Here is a 23920-nt window from a genome sequence, read left to right on the forward strand (position 1 = left end):
TCTGTTTCAAATATGTCTTGCATGGTGTGCATGCACTCAGGTTGTGGAAATATGCAGGGCTTCATGCTATATCAGTGTACATCATAACCATTTCATATGCTTAAAGGAGAAACATTTACTTTGCGTTTTCGGGTCACATCTTAAATTATCTTCCGGTTTTATCTTATGAACTGCAAAAAATCCAAAAGTGCAAAAGAGAAAAAACAAGACAACTTTTATATTGACACCGTAAAAAGCCCCAAAACATAGCAGTTAATTAACAGTTTAACGAATAATGCGATTCACTGATGCTTATTTACGCTTTGGAGTTGCATTATGGGATTTTGATCTCGTTTTTGACGACTTTTAATATTGAAAATTGAACTCTACTACTTTAACTCTCATTTTTAGTAGTGTCAAAACAATGTACATTATAAGAATTGTAATTATGGCAGCTTATTACCGGGGTTTTTTTTTACTAAAATTTACTTTATAATTAAACATACATATATCTATATTATAATTATATATTTTTCAACATCAAAGGTGTTCAGAGGAGAGATCAAAGGTCCCAAAATGCAACTTATGTATCACAAAATTAAGGAAACTGTTAATTAACACATGGATGAACTGTATAATTCATATAAACCCCTATTAAAATACTGTATGTATTTTATTTAGAGCAGTGCTTTGATGTGACCACTGAATTTAAGATGCACTTGTGCTTCACTTCAAAATCCTGTCTGTCTCGAACTAACCAGTGTTCCTGAACTAAAGATTCATGGAAATGTCATGTGAAAAGTAACAAGGTTCATGCTTTATACCAATATTTCAACCAGAGAGAAGTTCAAAAAAAGTGGCGACAAACCCACTGAATGTTGCGGAACATCTGACCGATGCTCCACGAATGTTCAGAATGCATTACAGCTCACATTTGAATTACACACAATTCAAATTGACGATGACGGTGGCCTGTGTTTCAGCTACAGTATATAACCGAACCTTATGGGGCTTAAGACAGCTGGAATAAAATCCCTTTTTTATTTTCCATTGTTCATTTGAAACAGCTTGAAAGAGAAATTCTTCTTTTCAGCATTTCTCTGACGAAACTGGGAGTGATGATGGATTGAGTTTAGAGTGGGAATGATAAAGAAGTAGCCTACTGGTTTAAATAAAAAAGGATACACTGAGACTAGTCTCGTAGTTAATAATGCCTATATTTAGTCTTACAGTAAATAACGCTAATTTTAGTTTTAGTCTTCAATACAAAAGTATTACAAAACATGAAATGGGTGTTGCTGACATTCTTCAATTTAAATGTTATAATATAATATGTTAAATTAATGAATCTTGATATAATTCATGTAGATTTTGTATAAATTAACTACCAAAAAGAAACAAAAATTGAACAAACACACATTTGTTTGACACGTTTACTGAAAGGAAGTGTTTAGATACATTTGGTAACACTTTACAATAAGGTGCATTTTTTATATTAGTTTATGCATTGGGTGTCAGGAACAGCTTTTTATTATTCAGCATTAATTATTATTGATTTATTAACCTGGTATTGTTCAGATTATATTGTATACACTACACATTAAAGAATATTATACATAAAAAAACTAAATTGTAATAATTCAATGTAGTATTACATACAGTTGAAAACTGTAAAAAAAAATCGCTGTTTGCATGGTCGCCTCTTAATAGTCTTAATCGTATTAAAATTGGATTATTGGTGTCCATATACAAGTTTGGGCACCCCTGCTATTAATAAAACCCCACAATGACAAAGTGAAAGACGTTAGTTTGAAATTGTTCTATGAATACTTTCCAAATGTAATAGTATGTACTGTACAAATTAAACATGATTTAACAAATCTTGAATATGTCCTATGTTCATTTTGTTAACAAAAAAGAGAGATTTAAAAAAAAAAATAATTATATATATATATATATATATATATATATATATATATATATATATATATATATATATATATATATATATATATAAAATTAAATATATTTTAATTATTATTAAAATATATTTAACTATATATATATATATATATATATATATATATATATATATATATATATATATATAAATATTATATATATTTTTAAAACACATTTACAAAAGCAAAGCAGCAAAATTACTAAAACTTTTTCAAAATCTAAAATAGAATCTAAGAGTAAAAGACTACAAGAATTACTCTTTAATAATAAAAAAAAAATTCATGACACTTAATGCACTAAAAACTAATTAAAAAAGTGTCCTTATTATAAAGTCAGCCAAAACATGCTATAAAATAAATCAAAGACTGTTACAATAGTGATTAATTATTATTATGATGATTTCTGTGCTTTGAGGGGAAAAATAGGTAAAGAAACAGAAGCCTTTTGAAATAAGCAGGGGCTCCGCTAACATGTGAAGAACTGCTCCTGACAGCTAATCATTGAAGCCCTTGCCCTTCAGTGCAGCAGTAGGGGTTGCTCTGCTGCTGCCTGGGTCAAGGGACAAGACGGGACGGGGTGCTGCTCATACCCAGGTGTGCGGGTGGGGGAGTGGAGCGGAGGCTCATGCTGGTGAGGGTTTGCCTCCGTCCACCCTCCATGCGTCCGTTTGGGGATGACATTGAACCAAAGCCAGCAGGGTGAGCGGCCCCGGGCACGCACGACTACATGCTTACTGACAGACCACTCACTTCAATTACATTTAGCTGACTTCTCACAGTTTGTCATGGCTTTAATCCATACCAGACGTTTGGAGAAAGAAAGAAAAGAAGAAGAAGAAGAAGAAGAAGAAGAAGAAGAAGAAGAAGAAGAGAAGAAGAAAAAGGTAGCATATACAGGCATGGTCAAAATTATTGGCACCCTTGGTAAATTTGAGCGCTCTGAAAAAATTGAATTGTATTGTTTATTTATTTATTTATTTTTGTTCAAAAAACTATAATGAAAGTTTTTTTTTTTTCTCCAAAATACGTTGACCAAATTTATTGGCACCCTTTATATTCAATGCTTTTTGCAGCCTTCATTCGCCCAGTAATAGCTAAAATGGTTGATGTGATTGGAGGAAACCAAAACAAGAGATTGAACACCCACACACACTTGGACCACTTGAACACACACACAAAAATCAGATCTTCAGCTCTACTTTGTGGTAGTTGAGGTGCTATTTAGCGCTGATAAATGATTTTTTTAGTACGTAATCATAGGAGAACCAATTTACTGTAAGTGCTGTATTGGTTCTTTAATTTTTTAGGGTGATTAAAGATATACAGTAGGTGCTACGTAGCACTTCAAATGGTTCCCCTATGATTACAAGCCAAACAAATGTTATTTTTTAGAGCAGTGTTTCTCAACCACGTTCCTGGAGGACCATCAGCTCTGCACATTTTCCAAGGCTGTTTCTCAATATTCGTTCTTCAACGTTCTTGCGTACTTGTGTTCTCGTGTAACGTCATCATCAATCGTCAAACTTCAGTTCCAAAACTCAAGAAGACAAGAACGGAAGACGCGTGTAAGTTCCCAGATGGGTTCTTGATATCAAGGATGCATCGATGCACACTTGAGCACAAAACTCACTCGAGAAGTCCCAGAAGTCATTGCTGCTGAATAAAGAAGGTTGGAAGCACAGCATTTTATATAGATTTGTCAATGAAGTTCAGACTTATAACTTATTTATCCCAGGAGTTTCCTGGAATGAGATAATAAAAGTAAACATTCATTCTTCTGAGGTATTGTGATAAGAATGGTCTCTACAAGAACACTAGTCTGTTCTCTGTGTTCTTGGCATTGAGAAACAGCCCATGTATCCTGGACACCTCATTCACATCATCAGCTCATTAGCAGAGACTCAAAGATCTGTAATGTATGTGACAGAAAAAGAAGACATCCAAAACATGCAGTGTTGGTGGTCCTCCAGGAATGTGGTTGAGAAACACTGTTTTTCAGCATGTAAACTATTTTTTTACGTTGGTTTCTCCAGATCCTTCAGGTTCTTTGGTCTTCATTGGTGTTCTTTACACTTCGGTTCAGCCATGTTCTATAGAGTTCTTGACCCCAAGAATCTGTCAGTTTCTAAATTCTGATATTCTCCTTTGAAAATGTTTTTTTTTTTTTTACTCAAATTGTCACACTGTTCATCTAGACAATACAAACACACCTCTTTTAGGTAGATTCACAACATCTTTATTTGATTGGAACTTCTTAATCTTTAATCTTGGAAATGGACATTTTCAAAGCTTTACCTATTTTCTTACAGCCATTTTTAAGCTAAATAATGACTCTTTGCTTTTACTAATTATGGAGATGAAGAATAGCAAAATTTGGTCTTTGAGATTCATATTTATAGTCATTTGAAACATTGCTATGACTAGGCCCACACGAAATCTGTGTGCGCAGATTTCTGCTGATTTTTAGCCCATCATTGATTCTGTTTATTTAGTTGTGTAAAAGTGTATAAATTTATATTTATTCAGTTTTTAATTTAATTCAGTATTATTATTGACTAATATGAAAATGTTCATATGAATTATAAACAATTTACAAGTTTGTAAAATAATATTTTCTGTCTTTTAGTAGATATAATATTTGAGAGACTTGCTTTGTTTACAAAATAAAGTGTATGTAATTGGATTTGCATTGTAAACATTACATAAAAGTTATTTTTTATTTCATATATTAAGTTTTTAGTTATGATACTTCCAAAATCATTCCGCATAAATTTACAGATTTTTAACAAAATTCTTTGCAGAAATAGCAAAAAATGTCCAGAAATGTTGCATGGCCTTGAAAGGAATCTTTCTAAAAAAATAAATAAACAAAAAAAAAAATAGAAATAAACCTATTTTACTTAAAATCATTTTTTGAGGTGCCAATAATTTTGCCCAATGTGTAATGCAGAAAAAAAACTTACTTTACTTAAAGTTCTGCCTTAAAAGTGACAAAAAGTGAGTAAACCTTCCTTAAAGGTGACAGGTTGACTTAATGTTATAAACCTGTTGTAACTTGGAACTGTTAAGTTGACTGAACTTAATTTTATTAAAGTTTATTTACTTCATAATTTTTTTACATTTTTACTCAATTTTTTAAAGTAAAGTCAACTAATCGCTTTGAGAGCAACAGGTTTACTCACTTAGTAAAAGTAGTCAACTAACCGCATTTTACAATGCATCCATCAACTTATGTTTCAGTGATTTTATTTTTTAAATGAAAGATAAAAAGGAAAAACAAAGCAGATTTTTTTTCACAGCAATCTTGGTTTAGATTTACCAAGGGTGCCAATGGTTTTGACCATGACTGTATACACTTCATGCAACACAATGGTAGATGATTGCGGTGCGATGAAGGAAAGGACAAATATGCAACAAACACACATGAAGTTCAGGCATTAGATTGACATAATAGGCGGGGGACGGGGTTCTGGTCTTACCGATGCGGTCCAAGCGGTCAATAGCCACAGTCTCGAAAGCACGGCGCATCATGGGATACTCCTCCAGGACTTCATTGAAATGGTCAACAGATAGAGAGAAAAGCCGGCAGTAGGTGTCCGCACGGACGCTAGCTGTACGGCGTCCTTTCGTCAGCAGACAGATCTCTGTGAGAAACAGATGAATGAAACGCATATTATTATTATTAATATTTTATACAACATAAATTACTCGCTGGACAACGCGGAAATATAAGCACATTAGCATAACATGAGAATGAGTATACACATGGCGATTTAATATTTGACAGATTTTCATACACATTAGATACTTTGAAAGCCGTACAATGTCCTTTCGTCAGCTGACGGATCTCTGTGAGAAACAGATGAATGAAACCTATATTGTTTTATACAAGGGAGGTCACTCGCTGGACAAGGATAAATTATTAGCACATTAGCATAGCATGAACATTTACATGATGATTTAATTTTCAACAGATACACTTTTCATACACATTAGATACTTTGAGAGCTGTACGAAGTCCTTTCGTCAGTAGACAGATTTCTGTGAGAAACCAATGAATGAAACATTACTATGTTTTATATAAGGGAGGTCAGGCGCTGGACAAAAGATTAGCACATTAGCATAGCATGAGAATGAGAATTCACATGACGATTTAATGTGTGACAGATGCACTTTTTTATACACGTTAGATACTCTGTGAATATAACAATAATAAGAGTACCATTCCTTAATGGTATTGTCAACACTTTTCATGTTTAGGTCATGTGGCTAATGTTTTTAGCATTTAGCTTGTATTGAAGCTCTGATGCTGGTCATATGATAAGGAATGAAGTGAGTGCTAAAAGTACCAAGAAAAATTATAAGTACTACTACTACTAAACTGAAAAAAATTATTCAAATATGAATTCCTGGATTTACTCAATTTCTTTACGTTAAGAGTTTGTAAGCAATTTATTTGGGCTGAATTTAAATAAACATATTAAGTTGAACATTACTAAACTTAATTTGTTTGTTTAAATTCAACACAACCCTGCTGAAAAATCCACCTTAAACCAGCCTAGGCTGGTTGGCTGGTGTTAGCTGGTCGACCAGGCTGGTTTTAGAGGGGTTTTGGCCACTTCCAGGCTGGTTTCCAGTCATTTCCAGCCTGGTTTAAGCTGGACATAGCTGGTTTTGGCTGGGCTCCCAGCCTGCTAGGCTGGTCAAGCTGGTTTTAGCTGGTCATCTCCCAGCCTAACCAGCTAAGACCAGGCTGGAAATAGCTGAAAACCAGCCTGGAAGTGGCCAAAACCCCTCTAAAACCAGCCTGGTCGACCAGCTAAAACCAGCCAACCAGCCTAGGCTGGTTGAAGGTGGATTTTTTTAGCAGGGAAACAAATTGTTTGCAACAGTTCTGCATGCAACACTTTTTTCTGTGTACTACTACAGTTATTATTATTATTATTATTATTATTATTGTTATTATTATTATTGTTATTGTTATTGTTATTGTTGTTATTATTATGACATATTTTAGATAAGCTTTTTCCAGTTAGTACATTCTAATGCTATTTAGAGCTTTGTATAACAGACCTACATAACTAAACTGCACCTGATCAGTGATTTGGAATTGAACTTTTCTCACTGAATACTCTCAGACACCAAGCGATTTATAATGAACCATGCTGTCAATATGGAGTCGTCACTGACAGAGTAATCTTGTTCACAATTTAGCCTAATCTGTCCTGAGGGGGGAAAAATGGCCCTGTCGTTCACCTTCAGAAACTTCTATATGTATTTTCTCCTAGCTAGAGCTGGAGTAAATAGCATACGACTACTGATCGTGGAATACATTTAGTGTAAATGCAGGACTGCTCATTCTGTGCTACGAAAATGACAGATTTTAAGCATTATGCACAGAGTCTACAGATGATACCCTTGACATTTTGTCCTGCTGTGGAAAAAGTGTGTGTAGCCCGCGGGACACGTGAACAACACTCTCCAGCTGGGATTGGGAACAAGGTGTTAGAGGATTTTAATAGGAAAGAGCCGTCACTTTTTGCGTCATGTGGTGCAGTGTAACGGTGAGGATGGCAAAAGTACTTTGCACTTGCCTTTCTGTTTCTAATTGCTTCATTAGCTGTAAATGTCACTGTAATGTTCATTTTCACAGCCCAATAACAGTCAGGAGAGATGAAGAGAATTCGAAAGCAACAAGATGATGTGTCATGAAATTTCAGATTCTGCTCGTAATTGTCATATTATTAATTATGCTCCAATCTTGAAGAAATAACAAAACGGGAGGGTGGCAGGAGATCAGGAGATGGGTCTGAAATACAGGAGACTCACAAGAAAAACAAGTGTTGGCAGGAATGCTTTAGCTGTAGTTATTGTAAATCATTTTATCTAGATATTTAAGTGAAGTTTCACAAAATAATTTCGGGAGGAGCATGTGATTTGATTGATCGCGGCTGGTCTCTTATTTGTAATCATTAATCAGCCAATCTGATCATTCCATCTTACTATAAATAGCCCGAATAGCATTACTCCCTCATCTTCATTTTTTGAAGAATCACCCCATCCACCTCATCTCCTCCTTTCCTCCTTTACCAGGGGGAGATCCCGAGAACTTCCTGATCCCATACTCCCTCACATGCTTATTGACCAGGCGGGTGCCCTGGCCTCAATTATCTCCAAGCTCAGACCTCTCTCCCGGGACAGCATGCCATACCTGCTATTATTATCAAGCAATATGTAAGTGTGAACTCTTAAATTATATCTAGATCATTAATTATAGATCATAAGATCAAAGATCACGAACTTTACAGAATTCAACTTCATGGAAGTATGAAATGATGGTCAATATTTGGCAAATTTGTAAGTACAGTACATTACTTGGTGCATCTCTTGTCTCTGTTAATGCTCTGTTTGCACCCTTACTACTATAAAATTACTTGCAGTTTGCATGCAAGTTCACAGCAGAGATTAGCCGAAATACAACAGAAAAAAAGGATTTTTGGCTGGTCGATCGGTACATCTCATACTATGAATGTTTGTGGCGGACTGCCAACAGTGGACGAGTGCCTGGATGAGTTAGCGGCTAAACTAGCGAATGTGTGAAGGTGTTTCTCTTTCACCCTTGCGAAAGGGTGTCCAATCAGCGCTGAGCTGCTCTCAGCTTCTGCAAATGGACATGACTCTTGACCTCAGAGTCCTGGAAGTCCGTCAATTTGGCTCGAGTCCCAGCTGTGAGCTTACAAACGAGGCTTGCCTGATTTATTGTGATCAAGCGCATCACCCTAACCGACCCTCACCTCACGGCACGCTGCCAGAACTACACTTTTAACTACTTCATGTGTGTTAAAATACAAGAAATTGATTTTTTTTAGCTGAATTAGATTTGTTGATGATGATGATAATAATAATAATAATAATAATAATATATTATAATGTTATAAAATATAGTTGGTTTTTGTGTTTGCAGTTTTAATATAACATAAATGCATACCTAAATAATAAATATAATAGTAATAAAAAATATAAAGTCATTGTGCTGTTGTTATTATTATTATTATTATTATTATTATTATTAGTTAAATAATAGTATCATTAATAATAAATACATTCATTTTATTGTGTAGTGTTTTGTAAATAACACAATTAGTTGCATTTTTATAATCATAGTAAAATATTAGTAACAATATAAAATTGTTTATATTTTAAATTTAATACTAACAGCAAATTATTTGAACATAATCAGAATCATTTTATTTGTAATAATAATTATAATATTAATAATAATATTAACAATAGCATTTTTGGTTATAATTATCAGTATTAAAAAGCTTTGCTAATTGTATTTATTAATTTCATAAGTGTGTATTGTTATTCTTCTTGTATTATTATTATTATTATTACTACTACTACTATTATTATTATTGTGTATTTTAAAATAATAATATTAATAATAAATACATTCATTTAATTGTATAATGTTTTGTAAATAATACAATTAGTTGTATTTTTATAATCATAGTAAAAGTAGTAACAATATTTCTATTTTTATTACTTTGAATTTATTTGTTTTATAAATTTTTTGAACATACTCTGAATTGTTATATTCATAATAAATATAATAACCTGTTTGTTTGTTATTATTATTATTATTATTATTATTATTATTATTATTATTTTCAGTATTAAAAATGCTTTGCTAATTGTATTTATTTATTTTCATATGTATGTATTCTTAATTTTTTCTTTGTATTATTATTATTTTACTGTATTCTGATTACATTTTTGGGGAATGCAGTAATGTAACAAATTACATTTCAAATTTGTGTAATTTAATTAAAGTTACTAAAATCAATGTAATTGCATTACTTTGGTTACAAATATAATTTTTAGAAGTAAAACTTGCTTCTTTTACTTCATGCTTTCTGCTGCAACGTCAGTTAATATGCATAAATTGCTGAAGAACGTGAGCTGAAATAGTGATAGATGCAGACGAGCATGTTTGCTTCTTCGAGTGGAAATACAGACATTACTTTAATTTCATTGAGCTTAAAAACTAAAATATCACTGTGAAATGCAGTCCAGTCTCTAAAGAACTTTCCACTGCTCGACCAGCAACTTGAACAGAAAGCATTCTATGACAATACTCGGCACCCAAAAAAGTATCAACTCACCCTAAACAGGCTAAATTGGATTATCATGCAAAATCAGGAGTAAAGGTATCTTTTGAATGTGAAGCGTAGCTGCTGATAGAGCTGTTCATACAGTATATTGCACCTTTTGCACTTGTAAGTTTCCAATGGAGGAGTAAATGATGAGAGAATTTTAAGTTTCTATTTCAACTATCTCTTTAAATTTTAAAGGTCCGTACTGGCCCAATACCACCATAAGTGGTTCCGTTCTCTCATCAGTTGGAATAGAATAACTTTTGCATAGATTGTGATTGAGACATTTTTATTTTTTCCTATGATTACTGATGTGCAGGAACCACAACAATTAATTACAGCAACCTACAGAACCTATAAGGTACACTTTAAGACTTTAAAAGGGTTAAGTCTTTAGAATATGTCTAGCTGCTGTGATCAACCCATAGTAGCGTTCCTCAGTGAATATTAACTTACTGAAAAAGCTGCAGTTTATTTTGTATTTCTATAGGTTTTATATGTTAAAAAGCAACTTTAATGTAAAGTAATAAGTAATCTGATTACTTTTTACATTAATTAATTTGTATTGTAATTACAATTTTCCAATAGTAGTCAGTAATTTGTAATCTATTACTTTTTCAAACTAACTTACCCAACACTGGTTATTAAAAATGTTATAGCATTTTTAATACTGATAATAATAGTAATTATTTTTATATATGTATTATTATTATTATTATTATTATTATTATTATTATTAGTAAGTGAATATAAGTGAATATTTTTTTAATATAAATTTTATTTACAAATATCAGCGTTATTCAGACACTGGCCTCCCTGTTTTTTATTATTTATTATTATTTTTATTTCACCATTGGTAGAGGTCAGTGAAAATCCTACTGCATCTACGTTTAAATGCCGATAAATACGTGTGTAAATTAGCTTGTCCTACATTACGTGCTTTTATATGATCTCCATTGAATTTAGGAGCAAGGTCAGTGTGCGTTGAATTCGTATCAGAGCGCAGTGAGGAGGAAGAGATTTTCTGACACTGCCAGCAGCTTCGACACACGTTCGCCCCCGTGTACAAACGCACACACGCCAGCAGCACTTCTGCCACAGGCCAAAATACCACCAGCAGATGGTTTTTCCACTGGAGCAGGTGGCTGGCATCACAGTGTGCCCGTGCTAGAGCAGGCACAACCTTCATGAATCGTGAGGGGGGAAAAAACATTTCAGGTTTTATTCCTACATTTGAACAGCTTAGGTAACATTAGATAACATGTCACCAAGGTCGCAAGTGACATAATCTGTGAATTATAAAACACTGTGTGGCTGTACTCGACTCTAAGTTGGTCTTTTGTGCTTGATTTCCGTACAACATGATGTTCTGTACTTCCAACTGCATTGTTTTGCCTTACAGGGATAATTCACGCAAAAAAAAATGAAAGTACTCTACATTTACTCAGACTCAGTGGTCCAAAACAGATTTTTTTAACACAAAGAACACAAAAGAATTAACAGTCAAAAATATTGTCGTTTGTCAAACTAACCTCCAAAGTAGGATCCGTCAGTGAGTTTGAGCTCTTTGTTGAATTTGGTAATGACACTGGCCACTCCGTGCTGTATGAAGTACATCTTTTTCCCCACGGTTCCCTCACGAATAATGTAATCGTTGGGCTGGAAGACCTCAAACTTCAGTTTGCTCAACATTCCTGTCACAAAGTTTGGGTCCGCGTTCGCAAACAGAGGCATCGTGGCCACCAGCTTACGGCAATTGAAGTTCACAATTTCCTGAGGAAAAACACACAAACAAGAAACATTAATTTAGTAGTTTTAAAATGCATTCCAGGCCATGTATAGAGAGTGTTGAAGTCAAAATTATTAGCCCTCATGTGCAATTTTTTTTTCTTTTTCAAATATTTTTCAAATGATGATTTGGGAAATTTTCACAGTAGTTCCTATAATATTTTTTCTTCTGGGGAAAGTCTCACTTATGTTAGTTTGGTTTGAATAACAACAGTTTTTTTAAACAAGTTTAGGGTCAACATTATTAGGCCCCTTAAAATAAAAAAAATTAAACATTTTTATTTATTTTTTTTTCACCAAAAACTTTGTTGAAAACATTGTCCTTCAAACAGTACTTGACAAATGTTTTTAAAATATATATAATTAAAAAGAAAATATTATTTATTAATTATTATTTTTTAAATCTAAAAAAGTTAACACAATTAAAGAACACAATTTACTATTTTTTTATTTTACTTATTTATTTTATTCAATTAGTTACATTTTTTACATTTTATAATTACATTAAAAATAACAATAATAAAATAGAAATAAAATAATTCCATTATATAACATTTGTTTTGATTGTCATCAGTATTCTCTCTGCTGGAGATTACTTCTGAAGTTTTTAATGAACTACAACTCCCAGAACACTTTGCACCCATCAACCCCTGTAACAGCTGACAGTAATCCAGACATTCACACAGAGACACAGCTGTAGCTCATTTTCACTGATTACTTGGCCTATATGTATACACCTAACTTTCACATCCACATTGCCGAGTCTTGTTTCTTTAATGAACATTACGAAGCGGTTTTCTTTTTAGTTCAGCGTTTTGATTCTTTGCTGACTAGTTTGACCTTTAACCTGCTTTTTTGAACATGTTTATTTAGTGGTGGGCAAAGCAAGGCTTCATAAAACACTGAAACAGTTAAAGCAAATGTGTAGAAGCTTCGAGACGTTTCAAAACCTCAGCCTATTCCTACCTAGTGGTCATTTTTATGTATTGTTCTGGTACGCCTTCAGCAAAGAAACAGTTGACTTGAGGTATTAAACCCCACGTTTTAGAGTTGAAATTTCAAGTGATTTACTGACAGAGTAGTATGTGGGGATAATCGGTTCGAATCCAGGGAGATGCAGATATAGATGGTTGTTTTTAAATGCTCTGTTCTTGAAACATGTTTTGTTTTAACATTGGTCTGACATCCGAATGAACACTTCGGGAATAAATATGTCTTGTTTTGGTCATAAAACAGTGCTTTTATTAAAATACATTATCACAATTTTAGAATATTTGACAAGTCATTTGCAGCACAGTAACTTTAAGCACCTCACCAGTGTGTTTCGAAACACCTTAGTCACATGACCTGTGTGTTTCGAAACACCTTTGTCATGTGACCTGAGTGTTTCAAATCATGCTTCGGTGCATTTTGCACTTTGGGATCTCGACACTGTGTCGAAACGTCAGCCATCCCTATGTTTATTGGATTACCTTTATGCTATTGTTTTGCTCCAGTTTTTTTATTTTTAACCTTTGCCTATTCGACCTGTCCTTTAATGGACTGCATTTGGATCCACATGTCTGTTGTCAGCATCCACTTTGTAACAAAAGATGCATGTAATCAGTGAAAATGAGATACAGCTGTGTCTGTGTGTGAATGTCTAAATTATTTTCAGCTGTTGCAGGGGTGGATGGGTGCAAAGAGTTCTGGGAGTTGTAGTTCATTAAAAATACCATATTTTTAGTAAATAATTATCATTAAAATTAATATTATAATTTTAAATATTTAAAAATCCTAACAGCTGTGTTATTACTATTATTATTATTACTATTATTTTTTTATTATTATTTTTATTATTATTATTATTATTATTATTATACTTAAAATCTAAATTACTGTTACAACAATATGGATATCAAACCTTGAAAAATGTTTTTTTTCCAAACTTTTTTCTTCATGCTCCTCTGCGACAATGTAAAGCCTCTCAAGTCTCTCTCCCACTGCATTGCGGTGATCTTTTTTTTTTTTCTAGTTATTTTCCTGTACATTGAGTGTCGATCTCACTTCAGCCATTAACTGAAGGCCTGATGCGCAATATATTCATTGCTGCTCGTCTGAACGCTGTATTTGTTTGCTGTGAAGATCACATTTAAACTGTGTTTTAAATGGGGAAAAAACGCGTCAGGAAGGTTTTGACCGCAATCTCACAGGAGGAATAATGAGTTTGATGGCCACGTCCAACCCTTTACCTCCACCGGGGAGACAAGCTGGAGACTTTATCTATTTAAAGCTGGTTTGTCACAAGGCGGTGCATGTAAAAATAGCAGCTCTGACCAACTGAGGGACACAGAGAGAGAGAGAGAGAGAGAAAGAGATAAAGGAGGAGGAGAGATAGAGAGAGGTAAAGGTGTTTTGGGGAGGAAGAAAGAAGCAGTGTTGGCTTTCATTTCGCTGTGTCATAAAAAAAGCTGGGTTCCACAAAAAACATTTGTGTTGGGACAACATTAAGAAATTAAGTTATCTTATTAGTTTTTACAAATTTAAGTGGATTGAACATAGAACAATTAAGCTGTCCCAAAAAACCCTCAATAATTGCGTTGTTTCAGCTCATTTTAAATAAGTAGTTTAAATGAAAATTTAATTTTTTTGAGTGTAGAAGCTCATTTTAATTGTGATGACATGGGTGTTTGATTCTGGGCCATTTTGACACATTTCTTATTGTTGATCATACACTAGCTTCTGTATGAAATCTGTATCCTGATAAAAAAAAAAATCAGCATTTTAGACTGATTTCTGAAGGATCATGTCAACAATGATGCTAATAAATTCATCTTTCAATCACAGGAATAAATTCAAGTTGAAAATATGTTGTGATATGAATATAGTTAGTTAAAATTGTAATATTTTTGTTCCACTATATTACTTTATTTTTTGTCAAATAAATTGGCTTAAGTAGCACCGGAGATATTTTCATCTTAAAAAATAAAATAAAAACAAAATTAAAACAATACTGTAAAGCTTGCAAAATCTCAATAACCAAAACTTGTTTGAGGGTGTATTTGATTATTACATTATACCTCTGTCGATTTTTTTTCTCTCAAATAAATATTTTACAAATTACTTATAATTATTATTATTATTATTATTAATTATTATTAATTATTATTAATTATTAATTATTAATTATTAATTATTAATTATTAATTATTAATTATTAATTATTATTATTATTATTAGTAGTAGTAGTAGTAGTAGTAGTAGTACATTTCTTTGAAATCCATTTTTGTATGATTTTTTTGGTCTCACCTAAAAACTATTTATTAAGTGGCCTTAATTACTATGTATAGTATGATGATGTATTATATTATAATACCATTTAATTATTACTATTATTATTATTATTATTTACATTTTCATTCTATAACAATACCATTGCTCTTGCTCTATATCGCATGACTTTAATGTAACAAAATTCTGAAAACATCTTAAATCTACATTATGATGTAAAAAATGTCTATTTAAATCAGCAGTGGTTGTTTTAGGGCTGATACCACCTTTTTGTAGGTCAATATAAAATAAACTACCAATAAACTGACACATTACTGATACAGTAACTCTGCCAGAGTTTACTAGGGCTTAAACAACTGTACATGAAAAAACGAGTGCTTATGAAGCTCTACGATAAGATGTTTCCAGTCATATCTAAATGAAAAGGATTATGCATCCAGACAGAGAGATAATCCTGGATCAGCACTTATTTTCTGAGATACTTGCGTTCGGATGCGCCGGTGGTCGTTTCAGCTGAATATATAACAGTCTCACCTCTTTGAGCGGGTCGTTGAGCTCGTTAAGGATGCTGTCTTCATCAAATATCTTCCCCTGGTAACGATGTTCATAATAATCGTGGATTTTCTGACGCATGTCGGCAGGCAGCTTGTGGAAGGACATGTACTGCTCCACTTGCTTGTACTGTGAGAAAGACAGAAAGAAAGAGTTCATGAGAAACCTGGGGATTAGCTAATGTGTTTTTTTATACACTTATGTTTGCGCGAGATGTGTTTTTATGATATTGCATAAAAATAAAAAAAAACACTGAATAGAACCAACATGTGCATAAATAAAAAATAAAAAAACACAAATGTGCATATTAAAGATATACACTTTATTGCCATATGAGATATGATATATCAATATGATATACATGTATAGGTTATTTTATATGTAAGATATGCTCACAAACGACCATGGAGACAATATGCATTATATTATATTATATTATATTATATTATATTATATTATATTATATTATATTATATTATATTATATTATATTATATTATATTATATTATTTCATACTTATGATAACCAGAGATCGAGCAGCTGCACAGATCACATAAAACTATAAATCCACCATTATATGGACTACAAGCTCCAGTCATGCACCACACACACCAGTTCCTGATCCTGTTTGATTACACTCACACAGCTGAAGCTGCTTAAAGATTGATTAGTTGGACTATTTATACAACACACAGACACACAGACTTGGCTGAGTATTGTTTAGCTGTTGCTGCCTTTATGTAAGCATTTTCCTTGTTTCCTGTTTATTGTGTTTTTGACTTTGGTGCCTGCCCTGAACCTTTCTCCTGATTTTGGAATACACTCTTGGATCATTTACTAGACTGTTTATGCTGGTTTTCGACCCCTGCCTGTCCACTCTTATAATATTAAAAAAATAAAAAGAAATTCAAAGGGGGACTAACAATTCTGACTTTAACTGTATATTATATTACTACGTAAACTAAATCTAAAGTCAGATAAATTCTATCAATATTGTTTGTGAATATTTGTTTATTTCTAAGATACTGCTATGTAAAAATGAATATACCTGCAAATTTATACCCAATCTCTAAAAAATAATAAGCTCTTTTCTGCAGGCCTTGATGAAATTATCACTTTAATTCACGCCTGATTTAGCGATGAGCATTTTAGATGAGTCCTCTGTAAACACATGCAGAAATTGTGCTGGGTCACTGGTGGTGGGCAGGTGGCGCATCACTTCCTGTCTGCCAACTCATCTGATGACATCAGAGCAGGACGCTCTAATGCCAACACCTGCTGCCTGTTACCTTCCTCTGGTTACACACTAATCCAATTACAGGTGCATTCTGTACCTACACAGACTGTCCATTTCGTAGCGTCAAAGGAAATTACAGCCTATATCCATCTGAGAACACTCTAGTTTATATTCATCCACTGACATGCATATCTATAGCAGCTCATTTGCTCCTGCTGCTGGATATATGAACTCTGTTCCAATAAGGGCTGTTGTGTCTGTTCTGTCTCATTTTTTAAACCTTGGAATAAGATGAGATGTGTTTTAGAAACGTTTAAAAAAAAGATTAAATGTATATTTTCTCGTTTATTAAGATATGATTATATAATCTATGCCTTATAGTTTTGTTCATAGGCTCTCTTTACTAATGATTGTTGGCTTGATGCAGGTTTAAAGGGAAAATTAAGCACTCACTTAAGTTTACCTTATTTTGTACAATGGAATCCACTTTAATTAAAATATATTAAACTCGATTAATGTAATCATATAGAAGAAAACGGCATGTTTTACTATAGATTTTAGACCTAGGGCGCCGCCATCTTGGAATGTCGCTGTGTCTGACGTCATGGGGTTGGTTCCGTTTACTCAGCTGAACAGATACAGTGGAAGTAAAGGATTGAACATGGAGATTGAAAATTCTAAATTAGGATTAAATATATATATTTTTTTATTTTATAAGATTTGATTGTGTAATCTGTCTTCTAGTTTTGTTTTGTCTGTAGTAAGAAGCATGTTGATATGTTTTCTGTAACCGTGTGATACAATATTGTTGGTAGCACTTTATTTTACAGTACAGCACTGTAAAAAATACTAGGTTCCACACAATGGAGTTGTGTTGGGACAACATGAAGGAATTAGGTTAGCTTAGTAGTTTTTACAAATTCAAACTGATTGAACATATAACAATCAAGTTGTCCAAAAAAAAAAAAAAAAAAAAAAAAACAACTCAAGGATCGTGCTGTTTCAGCTCATTTTAAATAAGTTGCACAAGCAGCAAACATAATTTTTGTAGTGTTGGAGCTAGGCTCACTGAATGGGGTTATTTGATATGTTTAAGCAGTGGTGGAAAGAGTACTGAAAAATCATTCTTGAGTAAAAGTAGCATTACTTGCTTAAAAATGTAGGGCAAGGAGAGTAAAAGTATCTGTTGTAAATATTACTCAAGGTATGAGTAAGAAGTAGCCCTTTTAAAAAGTACTCAAGAGTAGTGAGTATTACGCTATAAAAAGCTAATCAGTGATAACAAATCTAATGATGATATTTGGTTGATTTTAGGTTGTGTTGGAAAGTGACCAAAATCCAGCGTTGATGCAACATCTTAAACCAATGTCAATCTAATAAATTACTAATATTTTTAAAGAAAAGCCTCTTCTGAACTTTTTATTTAACGCACATGGAATTGATTAGATATTTCCATAGTATTAAAGTGGACCTATTATGTCCCTTTTTACAAGATGTAAAATAAGTTTCTGATGTCCCTAGAGTGTGTATGTAAAGTTTCAGCTCGAAGTAGCCCACAAAAGCTCTATGTGCTAACGTAGAGGTAGATTCAAAACGGTTATCCCTGTGATAAACTAAAAATGTCAAAAGAAGTGGCTCAGCAGTGCATCATTAAACACCAGATTTTTAATGCCTCTTTGTTGCTGACATTATGTTTGGCCAGTATGGTACAGAAGCTCTAATAGCGGATGGCTGCTTCTCACTTAGGGCTGTCTGGTTGTTGCCACACAATAGGCCCCCTTTAATAATGAATGTTGGCTTAATGCAGGTTTAATTGTTATACGATTAGATGGCGACAAGAGATTCTTTCGCAAGGACTTGTATTGAATGGAATAAAATAAGATTGTAAACAAAAAAGAATTTTTGTTCAAGATGCACTGAAAAAAAATGTCAGATGACATCAGGTGAATAAAATTCAATATCTAGCCAGTGTCTAAGGACAACGTTACTTTGATCACCAATAACAACATTAAATGATGTTGATATTTGGTTGATTTTAGGTTGTGTTGGAAAGTGACCAAAATCCAATGTCGATCCAAAATCTTAAATCATATTGACGTCAGATACTGACATTTATTCGTCAAGTATGGTAACCAAAATATTGGTAACGTCCACATAACATCAAGATGTAACATCATTAGACGTTGATATTTGGTTAATTTTAGGTTGGATGTTGGACATTAATGTCGGCCTGATGTTGAGTTTTGACATCAAACAGATTTTTATTTGCAAACAAAACACAACGTCCCCATGACGTTAGGGTACAATGTCAAGCTAACGTCACGTTGATGTCTTGTGCCTGCTGGGTGTTTAAGGCCATTTCGGTCATTCTAAACAGTCTCTGGGACAATGCGTGTAAAGATTTTATTTTTAAGATCTTATTTTAATGGACACTTTTAATGCTCCCAAACAGTTGCTGCAATTGTAAATCGCCATGTGTTGAGGTAGTTCATTATGATGTGATTTACCTTCTATGTGTGATTTGATTGGAGAGGAATCACAGGACTGATTTTTCTAATTCCCATAGGCAGGAAAAATAAAGTGACTCCAGGTTGAAGAAAAGTAGAATAAAAGTAGAAGTAGTGTGCAGAAATGGTGATGATTTATTATCAGTGTGGGTGAAATGGTTTTGGATGGACAGGACAATTCTAGCACCAAGCTATTGCACTAATGTTCCCAAAGCTCTCCCTGTTCTGCATCTGAACAGAAGAACAGACAGACCTGCGGCTACTTAGAGCCTTGACAGCAAGTCTTTATCCTTGTCTTTCAGACAGAGGCTTGAAGAATTTAAAGAGCTGATGTCTTCAGGCTGCTTTAGTCGACTATGCTGATTTTAGACTCCATCTCTGAGGAGTCTTTGTGTCTGATGTGTGAAGGAAGCAGTGATGTATTGACTGCTTGTCGATGCTAGTAAACACACCATTGCTCAAAGTGGAATTTAAGGAAAAATGTGTGTGTTTTATTTACAGATCAATCACTAAATATGCTTTAATAACTCTGTGTATAAGTATATTTAAATAAAGATGCACAATGTTTTTGTAAAATATATTATTTAAACTATATCCCTCATACATGCTATAAATGTAAACAAGAGAAGGGAACTTTATTTCATTGTATGTGGGAGTGTAATAAAGTCAGTTGTTTTTGAGTTAAAATACTGAATATTGTCAAATCATTGGTAAATGAATTCCGCTTGATCCCAGCTTGTGTATATTGCATATTTGTCCATTGAACTTAAATGTGACTAGATATGAAAGACTGTTGTTAATTTTATGTTTGCTGAAAACTAAACATGTACAGTAATTGTGTGTTCTTGGAAAATAGAAGACAGTCCTGGTGTATCTCAGTGGAAAAACGGGGTGGCCTCTTGCCTTGCCTTAGAAAAGATAACCTATTCTATTTGGAAAGCATTCTATGACTTTTTGGAGAACCTAGACTTTTTTTTCCTCAGACTTTTTTGCTGAACTGCTGGACATTAATGTTATTGCTGTATTTCTTAATACTAGTATTATTTTTTTTCTTTTTTCTGTCAAAATGTATAAAGTTATTTTGAGTGTATATTATTCTTGTTGAATTTTTGATTTTGTATTTTTTTTTGCTAAACTAAATAATTAAACATTTTGTTTGTTTAAAATGAATATTGTTGTTAAAAACTATTTAAACAAAAAAAGTTAAACCATTTAAAAAAAATATTTCTTAAAATGTAGAAAGATTTATTTTCATTTATATTTTGTAAAATAGGGAAAAAAATGCACAATTCTGCTATTTATAAATGTTTTCTTTACTTTATATTTGTTTGAAATAGTTTTATATTTATTTATATGTAATTTCTTAAATAATTTTATTATTTTAATATTAGCATTATTAAGCTTGACATTATTATTCTATATTTTTTTATTTACATTATACCATTGGTCTTATTTTTTTCTCTTTTTAATTTAAAATGTATTATTATTATTATTATTATTATTATTATTTGTTTTTCATCATTCTTATTTTGTCAAATAAGATAAACTGTAGCACAACTCTGTTTTTTGTAAAAAGTATTCTTTATTTATTTTCTGTATGTTATTATATGCGTTAATTTAATTTTTTATTAATTTTTGGATTAGTCAGTTTTAAAAATTTATAATGTATTATTATTATTTTATTTATTTATTTTCCTCATTCTTATTTTGTAAAATAATGCAAAATGTAGCACAATTCTGTCGTTTGTAAAAATAAAATATTTGTTTTTTTATTTTTATGTAATAGTGTGACATTTATTCAATTTTAATTTTATTATTTTTATTTTTATATCTTCTTATTTAAGTTATGATGTTTTTTTTGTTTTGTTTTTTCATTTTTGCATTAGTCTTTTTGTCCTTTTTTGTTATTTGTTATTTTTGCATTTTTTTTTGTTTCATCATTCTCATTTTGCAAAAGGCAAACTTTGGCACAATTTTGCTATCTGTAAAATGGTTTATTTACTTTTTTTTATCTGTATACCAGATTTTTATTTATTATTTATTTTTTATTTTTTATCATCTGGTGCACAACTATAGCACAATTCTGTCATCTGTAAAAATATTTAATTAAATTTAATAATTTTTATGTAATACCATGCTATTCCTTAATATTTATAATTTTTGGTTTCAATTTTATCATTAGTATGCTTGAACTTAATATTATATTTATAATTAATTTTATTTTAGCACTATTTTAATTAAACACTTTATAATCACACAACATATTAAAAGTAATATTTTTAAAACTATAATAATTACAATATTGTGATGCCTTTACATTTGTCATATTGCTTTTATTTTGTTTATTTGTTTTAATTCTAAGAAATTAAATAAATATATCAAAGAATTGCAATATCTGCCTTATATTTATTATTGGCCCAGAAATCATTAGTAGCTATCATTCTTAGTGGTTTAAGACATTATTTTAACATCAGCGCATTCCCAGCATATGTCTTGTTTTCCCCAAGCAAACACTTGGCTCTTTCCTATTTAAATCAGGCTTATTATAAATGATGCCTTTTTCAACATGGCTCCAAGCTATTTGCCTGAACTAGTTAATGCCATGCCTCGATTTGCATAATTCATGCAATGGAATTGGGTGCTTAAACATTGTGCAAATGATGCGGGTGTGGGTGCCCAATTTATTCTTATTGAATTCCTCAAATACTCTTTGCTTGAGAGTCTGAGCCAGCGCTTGAATATTCAGAATATGAGTAACAGGTGACCTGTGGGTCGGTCAGTCGGTGGCAGGGCGAGTGCCATGAGCTCTTCTACAACTACAGTGAGTCATTGTGCATCACAGAGAAAACAAACACACTGATATGGCCACAAATACGGATCCTGTATTTCTTCTCTCTCACACACAGACACACAGGGAGCAATTTAGTTATTTGGGGGCCCTAAGCAATTACAGCCATGGGGTCCAACAATCATAATATATGCACTCTTTGCTAATTTTATCATTAGTTTTTATTTTTATATTTTATATAACTCTTCTTGTCTACATTAGTATCTACTACATTCTACAAACAAACAAAATATTAAATAAACTACCTGATTTTATTGCCAAAATGCTCCATGATTGGAAGTGGGGGCACATTTGCACGAATGTAATAATTATGTTACAATTTTATTTGCAGACCCTCCCTACAGAAAATACGGTATTTAAGTTATAGAAACATCTAGGTATTTATTGGGGGTCCCCAGATATCCTGCAGCCCTAAGTATCTGCTTACCTTGCTTGTTGGTTAAATTTATTGGTGGTTTACAGGGATTTTTTAGGAGAAATGTTTTTTTTTATAAAATAAAACCGAGAATTACATGGCCCTACCCTTAAACCCAACCCTCACATTAAACCTGTGGCAAAATTTGAATGTCAAAGGGCCATGCTAAATCTGAATGACTCTCTTAAGTCTGATTTTGATTTACAAGAACATTAGGCATGTCCCCGTAAACCACCGTCCTTATACAAAAAAGCTGTCCTTGCAAAACACCAAAACCAGTATACACACAGACTCTGTATTTTTGAGTACATTTTTTACTTTTATTCAATTTCTTCCCAATTTAAATTGTGTAAAAAAATATCTACTTTTACAATTCACTTGCACACACCATTCAATTATCTCACATTCTTAGGTATATCCCGATTATCTTGGTGGTTCTAAAGATGACCTTATCAGGTTTTTCTGTGGTGTGAGGTGTGCTAAGAGTGACATAGGCCAGGGGTTCCCAAACTTTTCAGCCCATGACCCCAAAAATAACCAGTGATTCGAGACCTCCACTGTCCTCTGAGGTGGTAATAAATATACAAACAATGCACACAATGGCATGCACACACACACATACACCAATAGGTGTCAATCATCAAGGGGTCACAATCCAGCAGAAAAAAAATAAGGCAGATTTTTATTTGCATGTTGTTATTGTTTATGTAACTATTAACTAGTATTTTTTATCTTTTGTTAGTTATTGATAAAATATGATCATTCTAATAGTTCAGTATAATTTATTTTCTACCCAGAGGGTTCTCATCCTTACTTTGGGAATCACTCACTTAGGTTATGTCCATGTATACATGGGTATTTTTGTAAATGGAGATTTTCCTGAGTAAAAAAAAATCTTGCCTATACATGCACGGTTTAAAAAAAAACACAACTTTGTCCATATGAAAATGCAAGAAGCCATCTGAAGCATTGTCAACAGCATGCCAGATTTGGTATTGTATTCCTAACTGTAAAATCATGTTGGCCAATTCTCAAAAAAAAAAGAATTCTTTGCAGAAGTATTTTAGTTATGTGACCCATTGTAAACAACACAAAGGAAATAAAATAAAAAAATTCCAGTCAACACCCAGAATGGCTAATTTTGACAATGCTAATGAACAAATCCAGCAAATATAATACTGTAAAAGTTAGAATTAAGTTTTGT

The 23920-nt window shown here is 32.5% G+C and overlaps 1 protein-coding gene and 1 long non-coding RNA gene across 8 annotated transcripts in view; one reads left to right on the forward strand and one right to left on the reverse strand.

Moving 5' to 3' along the window:
• Nucleotides 1–23920, forward strand: part of LOC141379990 (uncharacterized) — a 221111-nt gene that overhangs the window by 28106 nt on the left and 169085 nt on the right. The window lies entirely within an intron of this gene.
• Nucleotides 1–23920, reverse strand: part of hcn1 (hyperpolarization activated cyclic nucleotide-gated potassium channel 1) — a 195686-nt gene that overhangs the window by 21381 nt on the left and 150385 nt on the right. For 3 of the 6 annotated variants that reach the window (XM_017352974.4, XM_021469009.3, XM_005169434.6), the window contains exons 5-7: nt 15692–15838; nt 11632–11872; nt 5420–5584 (exon numbers count right to left, since the gene is read on the reverse strand). In XM_017352974.4, the coding sequence (XP_017208463.1) occupies nt 5420–5584; nt 11632–11872; nt 15692–15838 (553 nt within the window). Of the gene's footprint in view, nt 1–119; nt 171–2956; nt 3356–3940; nt 5585–11631; nt 11873–15691; nt 15839–23920 lie in introns of those variants that run through there. The other 3 variants (XM_068215993.2, XM_068215994.2, XR_012397168.1) reach the window with 2 other exon arrangements.

The sequence above is a fragment of the Danio rerio genome, chromosome 21, assembly GCF_049306965.1.
Source record: "Danio rerio strain Tuebingen ecotype United States chromosome 21, GRCz12tu, whole genome shotgun sequence".
NCBI lineage: Eukaryota > Metazoa > Chordata > Actinopteri > Cypriniformes > Danionidae > Danio > Danio rerio.